The sequence below is a fragment of the Hypanus sabinus genome, chromosome 9 (genome assembly GCF_030144855.1).
Source record: "Hypanus sabinus isolate sHypSab1 chromosome 9, sHypSab1.hap1, whole genome shotgun sequence".
NCBI lineage: Eukaryota > Metazoa > Chordata > Chondrichthyes > Myliobatiformes > Dasyatidae > Hypanus > Hypanus sabinus.
Window position 1 is genome coordinate 39,277,526 of NC_082714.1, and position 8,489 is coordinate 39,286,014.

At 43.6% G+C, this 8,489-nt stretch overlaps 2 protein-coding genes across 2 annotated transcripts; both read right to left on the reverse strand.

Moving 5' to 3' along the window:
* Positions 1-208: 208 nt before the first annotated feature.
* LOC132398982 (UDP-glucuronosyltransferase 1A1-like) lies at positions 209-1,173 on the reverse strand. Its single transcript, XM_059978818.1, has one exon. It carries the CDS (start codon positions 1,139-1,141, stop codon positions 209-211), a length of 933 nt encoding a protein of 310 aa, XP_059834801.1. The 5' UTR covers positions 1,142-1,173.
* Positions 1,174-7,031: 5,858 nt separating this feature from the next.
* Positions 7,032-8,099, reverse strand: LOC132398816 (UDP-glucuronosyltransferase 1A7-like). Its single transcript, XM_059978656.1, has 2 exons — positions 8,005-8,099; positions 7,032-7,862 (listed from the first exon to the last, which is right to left on the reverse strand). The coding sequence occupies exon 2, from the start codon at positions 7,845-7,847 to the stop codon at positions 7,032-7,034; it is 816 nt and encodes a 271-aa protein (XP_059834639.1). The 5' UTR covers positions 7,848-7,862; positions 8,005-8,099.
* Positions 8,100-8,489: the final 390 nt, after the last annotated feature.

The window sequence follows — 8,489 nt, forward strand, 5'->3', positions numbered from 1 at the left end:
GTTGATCAATGAAGCAAAACGTTGGGAAATAAGATATTGTTCATTTTGGCAATTAAAAAAACAGAACAGCATTACTGCTAAGCAAGATATAGTTATCCTTTAGATTACATTGTATTTGGCTATTGATATCAGAAAAAATGTTCTGCAGCTTTGAAAAAGGAGATTTCGAAAACGAACGAACTCTTATTCTTTCTCTAACTCCCTTCATTTAGTCCCTTTTCCTCTTCCTCCCCGAACACAACTTGACAAGTAAAACGTTAAGTAATTTAAATACAAGGTAAAGGAAAAGCCCTATGAAAACCACAATAATAGTAAACACGTCCAGTAAGTGGTACTGATAGAATGGCAGATCATTACCCGCGGCTCTAAAATGAGGAGCCCCCCGGTGCCTTATTGTGTATTCAATCCAGAAAGCAGCCAGCTCCATTGGCCGCACTGGAACGTCTCGGTGCAAGGCGGATAATCGTTTCATGTTCTCTGCATAGGAAGGGTTTTCGATGACTGTCTTCACTGCATGGAAAATATCATCGCTTTTAATGTGAGCCAATTCTAACATGACCGCTGCTCCTCGGGTTTTGAGACGCAGAAGGTTATCATATTGATCAAAAAAAATTGGAATACCAACCACGGGGACCCCATGATAAATGGCCTCATAAAGCCCATTCTCACCGCCGTGAGTGATGAGCGCTCTTGTCTTCGGATGACTCAGCAGGTCATTTTGTGGAAACCAGCTCAAGATTTTCGTGTTGTTTCCTGAATTCGGGGGTAGCGCTCCAATATACCGCCAGATGACCCTCTGAGGGAGTCTGGCCAGTCCTGCCGCGACCTCACTCACCGCTTCTGGAGGAATAGTGCCTACTATACTTCCCAAGGAGAAGATCACCACGCCATCCTCGCCAGAATTGTCCATGAATCGCTGCAGATCAGCAGGGAGCGGTCGCCCCGGACCGCACTGGATACCTCCGATGTAAATCAGGTTTGGCATGGTCGGCCGGGGATACTCAAAAACAAAATCAACCTTCATTAAGACGATATCAACCTTTCGATAAAGTTCTTCCACGGTAATTTCATCATTGAGGTAAAGCTGACAAAGCCGATTGTAAGCTGGGTAAACGTAGAAGTGGCTTATGAATTTCGACATTCCGTACACCAGCACGTTCTTCAATCTGTCCACAAGCGACATTCTGTCGCTCAAACGTGAATTGAACATGGGCACAAAGGAAAGTGGCGACGGGGCGAAGTTTAAGTGGACGTCCCCGGATATCATCCACCTGCCGAAAAACACCAGCGGTGTGTCAAGTACATGGGACAGCATGGCACCGGCTGCATGGTAAGGGTCGGCCAAAACGACGTCAAATCTTCCAGCTTTCAGCCGATCCATCAAAGCGCGATCCTCGAACAGACCCTGAATGAACGGAAAAGTCACTCCAAAATTAATGGCGGTCAATCCGATTAAGGTGCGGGAAGCGGAGACGATGGAAAGGAAACCATCTTCCACATAGAAAAATTTGAAGATAATATCGGGAAATTTGTCTTCTGCAAGAGCCTCTTGTGCCTGTTCTCCCGAAATACGGATAGTTTCCATGGTGAAATCTTCGTTCGTTGCTTCAATCTTTAGCGAACTGCTGCCCCTCAGCACCGTCACCTCGTGCCCCCTTTGCACCAGTTCCAGGAGCAGGGATTTCATGATGATCCAGTGGCTCCAGTCTGTGGGGATGGCAAGGATCCTGGCAGCTTCTGGGCTGGGACTCCTTGCGGAAAAAAACATCACAAAATACACCAGAAGGGTTTGAAAACCCGCTCGGCTTTTCTTTGACATTTTCGGCTACGAATCTCAAACTGAAAATGGTTGTTTCTTGTGCTGAAACCTGTGCTGCAAATTCCAAGTGCCTTTCTTGATCAGTTATTCACGCGGGCTGCCAGTTAACACTTCGCTCTGAGCCAGCAATCAGTCCACTTTTCTATTTACATCCGTACGCGGTTTGAAAGGAAACTCTAGCCGAGTTGCATTGTTACAGGGTATTGTGATGTTAAGGGGTATAGTAAATATTAATTTCACCGGTAACCAATCTTCAAACATGGACATGGATTGTACATTGAATTTGAAATGCAGCCCTGAACTATAATTTTCCTGCAGCCATAGCCAGGAGTTGATTGCAAACCAGACAATGCTGATTAACATTCAATTTGGGTGTCTGGAGTATGGGTGCGAAGCAGCAGGTTTGTGAAAGCTATATGTAATTCAAAGGAAGCATTTTAGATACATTGTAACTATGGATTTGTCCTACAGTTACTTTTGATCTCTGGCAGATAAAAATGTAATGTAATATTGGGGCAGGAGTCCTCTTCTTCCAAGAATCTCAATATGAAGTCTACTGCTCGCTTTTATTGAATAAAACAGCTCTATGTCCACCAGCTTCAGTCACTGTCTGGTGAAGTTGCAACACTGGGTGGGGGGGGGAGGGAGGCTCGTCCGACATTCGCTGGTTACCCATCGTTTGGTCTGAGATCTCAGCAATGCGAGGGGGTGAGTATTTTCAAAATTTGCAGTCACACTTGATTCTCTTCAGGAAGGTGACCACGAGATGATGAAGTATGACAAACACAGCAGGGAGCTGAAGTTGTAGATATGAACGTAATGGGGTGAGAGTAAGTGCATGTGTGTTCATGTAAGAAAGTAGACTAGGCATTGCTGTGTTAATTTGGTGAGACATGGCTACTTATTGTGAAGGGTGGTTACTAACTGTTCGAGACGCCAGTAGGGTACACGTATACTCATTCAAGGAAATGTATGACAGCAGACTTGTTTGCAGGTGTGTTTGTGTTTCTTAAGAATCATTCTGTAATCTTGGTGCAACTGCTTTTAAATTCAAAGAAATGCAACAGGCATTATGATTTCAAGCGCACGTAAGTTGCAAATGGTAAAGTACACAAAAAGTACACTGCAGATGCTGTGGTCAAATCAAGACGTACAGAAAAGCTGGACGAACTCAGCAGGTCGGGCAGCATTCGTTGAAAGAAGCAGTCAACGTTTCGGGTCGAGACGCTTCGTCAGGACTTGCTGAGTTCATCCAGCTTTTTTGTATGTCTTGAAACTGTGAAGTACATAATGTATGGTTTTAATTACATTCTGTTTAATTTTTATCCATTACTTGTCTTTTGCTTAGTGTGAAAATCAGCGTGAATATCTCGGAGGGAGAGATTATACACAAATATATCTATCGGGACGGCACCGATTGAGGTTAGACTACGTCACGTCGAGAACCATGATGAGGGCAGCCAGCCCTTGACCTTGATTACAACCATCCATAAGCCCTTCACCCCCAAGAAGCAGAGCCTTTTGTCACAGAAGCAGATCCGCCCCCTCTATCTCCTTCCCCATTCTCCTTTGAATCATCCTTTGTCCTCGATACCCACCCCAGGGAGCAATTTTGACTTTCATTCTCAAGTCCTTTCACCTTTTGGGGTCTTCACAGTTTCTGATTACACACGGCACAGAGTCAGAAACCCATTTCATTGGTTTAGAGAGGAACAGGTGCAAGGGAGTAAGTTCCAGGTTTGTTAACAATAGTTGTTGTTTTACCGATATATCTATTAAATTATGTTAAGATTTTTTTTCTGTTATTGGTTTTAGTAAATCTGCTTGACAGATTTGATTACCAGTTCGCATCGAATTCTGTCATGTGTTTCGATTCCTGACAACTTTGCTGAGAGCAATGTTCCGTCAGATTTGGACACTACTTCGTAAGCCTGGCGCAGATTGGGGGTGGGGGGGGGGGCGGCTTCGACAAACCCGTGGTAGATTGTGAGACTGCTTCGTCGGAACCTTCTGTCCGTAACAAGAGTCAGGATCTCCCGGTGGATACCAATTTCAAATCGATCTCCAACTCCCATAGTGATACGTCTGTCCGTGGCCTAATCTACTGCTGCGATGAGCCCAAAATTAGTTTAGGGGGAGAAAACGACTTTTGTTCCCTATGGATAGCTTCCAACGTGATGACGTGACACCGATTTCTCTAACTTCCAGTAATTACTCCCCTGCGCACTTTTCTCCTTCTGCACTGCCTAGTCTTGTTACCTTCTCACTCATTTCCTTCCCTCACCTGGGCATCACTTCGTTCTGGTTCCCCTCATTCTTCCCTTTATTCCATGACACAGTGTCCTCTCTTGGTTGATTCCTGCTTCTTCAATTCTTTACCGCTACCCATCACCTCCTGGCTTCTTGTTTCATCCCTATTCCCCCAGCCTCCTACCTTCTCCCTCACCTGCTGTCACCAGTTCCCCGCCAAAAGTACTCCGTGCCCTCCGTCGCTTTCTTATACTGACTTCAGCTTTGACGTAGCGCAACATTTCCGCTGATTTATTTTAAATTTATTTCTGTTTTTTATTCACTGGACAGGTCTTTATAAGTTAGCATTTTGGACGATCGACTTTACACTTGAACTTATTGGCATCTGCCGCTTTGGTTACTCTGAGTACGTTGAAATACCGTCTGCCTGAGCGCTATTCGTGCCTCCAGCTGTCGCAAACCTGTTCAGGCGTCGCTATTCGCCCGCTCTGTGCGGAGACCGACGGCAAAACGTACGTTTGAACAGGGGTCTGGTCGAAACTAGTTCAAATCAGATTCAATTACAGTGGCATGCAAAAGATTGGGCACCCCTTGTCAAAATTTCTGTTACTCTGAATAGTTAAGTGAGTAGAAGATGAACTGATCTCCAAAAGTTAAAGATGAAAGATTCTTTTCAACATTTTAAGCAGGATTGGTGTTTTATTTTTGTTTTGTACAACTTTAGAGTGAAAAGGGAAAGGAGTGCCATGCAAAAGTTTGGGCACCCTAAGAGATTTGAGCTCTCAGATAAATTTTACCAAGGTTTTAATTAGCTTGTTAGGGCTATGGCTTGTTCACAGTCATCGTTAGGAAAGGCCAGGTGAGGCAAATTTCAAAGCTTTATAAATACACAGACTCCTCAAACCATGTCCCAACAATCATCAGCCATGGGTTCCTCTAAGCAGCTGCCTAGTACTCTGACAATTAAAATAAATGATGCCCACAAAGCAGGAGAAGGCTATAAGAGGATAGCAAAGCATTTTCAGGTAGCCGTTTCCTCAGTTCATAATGTAATATAGAAATGGTAGTTAACAGGAATGGTGGAGGTCAAGTTGAAAACTGGAAGACCAAGAACACTTTCCAAATGAACTGCTCGTAGGTTTGCTAGAAAGGAAAATCAAAACGCCCATTTGACTGAAAAAGACCTTCAGGAAGATTTAGCAGACTCTGGAGTGGTGGTGCACTGTTCTACTGTGCAGCAACACCTGCACAGATATGACCTTCATGGAAGAGTCATCAGAAGAAAACCTCTCCTGCATCCTCACCATAAAATTCAGCATCAGAATTTTGCAAAGGAACATCTAAACAAGCCTGATGCATTTTGGAAACAAGTCCTGTGGACTGATGAAGTTAAAATAAAACTTTTTGGCCGCAGGGAACAAAGGTATGTTTGGAGAAAAAAGGGTGCAGAATTTCGTGAAAAGAACACCTCTTCAACTGTTAAGCCCGGGTGTGGATCAATCATGCTTTGCGCTTGTGTTGCAGCCAGTGGCACGGTGAATATTTCACTGGTAGAAGGAAGAATGAATTCAATTAAATACCAGCAAATTCTGGAAACAAACATCACACCGTCTGTAAAAAAGCTGAAGATGAAAAGAGGAAAGCTTCTACAACAGGATAATGATCCTAAACACAGCTCAAAATCCGCAATGGACTACCTCAAGAGGTGTAAGTTGATGGTTTTGGCATGGCCCTCACAGTTCCCCGACCTAAACATCATCAAAAATCTGTGGATAGACCTCAAAAGAGCAGTGCATGCAATACCGCCCAAGAATCTCACAGAACTAGAAGCCATTTGCAAGAAAGAATGGGTGAAAATCCCCCAAGCAAGAATTGAAAGACTCTTAGCTGGCTACAGAAAGTGTTTACAAGCTGTGATACTTGCCAAAGAGGGTGTTGCTAAGTACTGACAATGTAGGGTGCCCAAACTTTTGTTTCGGGCCCTTTTCATTTTTTTCTTATTTTGAAACTGTAAAAGATGCAAATAAAAGAAGTAATCTTGCTTAAAATATTAAATAAATGTGTCATCTTTAACTTCATGCCTTTTTGAAATTAAGTCATCTTTTACTCATGTAGCTATTTAGAGTAACAGAAATTTTGACCAGGGGTGCCCAAATTTTTGCATGCCACTGTATCTATATATCTCAGCTACCACCACGCTTTGACATAGAAAATCAGAGTCACTATTAGCAGTGAGATAAAATTCCATCTGATTTATTTTTTAAACTTTTATCTTAACTTAGTGACCATCAGTACTAGATTTATCCTCTCAATTTCCATTCAAAAAGACCTGTCAGGATTTTTCATTTCTATCACGACGACTTTCACTCTTCTGAATTTCCACATACGCAAATCTAGTCTGTTCCGCCTTACCTCTTAAGACATATCACCCATGCTACGGAAGTTTTTATATTACAAATATCTAGATCAGAACAGAGTACATCACTCAACGGATAGCATCAGCTGCACCTTATCTAACTTGCATAACTTTCCTAATTTTTAAACTTAATTTCCCTAGTCGTGAACACTAACATGTGGGTTATATTCAGGCTGGTAGCCTAATAATTACTGAATATCAGCTATTGAGAAACTGATTGAATGAGAAATAATTTTCATGTTTATTGACAATCAGAAAGGTAGAAAGGAAGGAAGGTGGAGGGGAGAATCAAAATGTTTACCGGTGGAATCTATGCACAATAAATGAGTAGGGAAAAGTTGATCAATGAAGCAAAACGTTGGGAAATAAGATATTGTTCATTTTGGCAATTAAAAAAACAGAACAGCATTACTGCTAAGCAAGATATAGTTATCCTTTAGATTACATTGTATTTGGCTATTGATATCAGAAAAAAATGTTCTGCAGCTTTGAAAAAGGAGATTTCGAAAACGAACGAACTCTTATTCTTTCTCTAACTCCCTTCATTTAGTCCCTTTTCCTCTTCCTCCCCGAACACAACTTGACAAGTAAAACGTTAAGTAATTTAAATACAAGGTAAAGGAAAAGCCCTATGAAAACCACAATAATAGTAAACACGTCCAGTAAGTGGTACTGATAGAAAGGCAGATCATTACCCGCGGCTCTAAAATGAGGAGCCCCCCGGTGCCTTATTGTGTATTCAATCCAGAAAGCAGCCAGCTCCATTGGCCGCACTGGAACGTCCCGGTGCAAGGCGGATAATCGTTTCATGTTCTCTGCATAGGAAGGGTTTTCGATGACTGTCTTCACTGCATGGAAAATATCATCGCTTTTAATGTGAGCCAAGTCTAACATGACCGCTGCTCCTCGGGTTTTGAGACGCAGAAGGTTATCATATTGATCCCCAAAAATTGGAATACCAACCACGGGGACCCCATGATAAATGGCCTCATAAAGCCCATTCTCACCGCCGTGAGTGATGAGCGCTCTTGTCTTCGGATGACTCAGCAGGTCATTTTGTGGAAACCAGCTCAAGATTTTCGTGTTGTTTCCTGAATTCGGGGGTAGCGCTCCAATATACCGCCAGATGACCCTCTGAGGGAGTCTGGCCAGTCCTGCCGCGACCTCACTCGCCGCTTCTGGAGGAATAGTGCCTACTATACTTCCCAAGGAGAAGATCACCACGCCATCCTCGCCAGAATTGTCCATGAATCGCTGCAGATCAGCAGGGAGCGGTCGCCCCGGACCGCACTGGATACCTCCGATGTAAATCAGGTTTGGCATGGTCGGCCGGGGATACTCAAAAACAAAATCAACCTTCATTAAGACGATATCAACCTTTCGATAAAGTTCTTCCACGGTAATTTCATCATTGAGGTAAAGCTGACAAAGCCGGTTGTAAGCTGGGTAAACGTAGAAGTGGTTTATGAATTTAGACATTCCGTACACCAGCACGTTCTTCAATCTATCCACAAGCGACATTCTGTCGTTCAAACGTGAATTGAACATGGGCACAAAGGAAAGTGGCGACGAGGCTAAGCTTAAATGGACGTCCCCGGATATCATCCACCTGCCGAAAAACACCAGCGGTGTGTCAAGTACATGGGACAGCATGGCACCGGCTGCATGGAAAGGGTCTGCCAAAACGACGTCAAACCCCCCAGCTTTCAGCCGATCCATCAAAGCGCGATCCTCGAACAGACCCTGAATGAACGGAAAAGTCACTTCAATATTCATGGCGGTCAATCCGATGAAGGTGCGGGAAGCGGAGACGCTGGAAAGGAAACCATCTTCCACATAGAAAAATTTGAAGATAATATCGGGAAATTTGTCTTCTGTAAGAGCCTCATGTGCCTGTTCTCCCGAAATACGGATAGTTTCCATGGTGAAATTTTCGTTCGTTGCCTCAATCCGTAGCGAACTGCTGCCCCTCAGCACCGTCACCTCGTGCCCCCTTTGCACCAG

Coding starts and splice junctions, on each gene's coding strand:
- LOC132398982 (XM_059978818.1), bottom strand. CDS start 1,141: ATGTCGAAATTCATAAGCCACTTCTACGTTTACCCAGCTTACAATCGG.
- LOC132398816 (XM_059978656.1), bottom strand. CDS start 7,847: ATGAAGGTTGATTTTGTTTTTGAGTATCCCCGGCCGACCATGCCAAAC.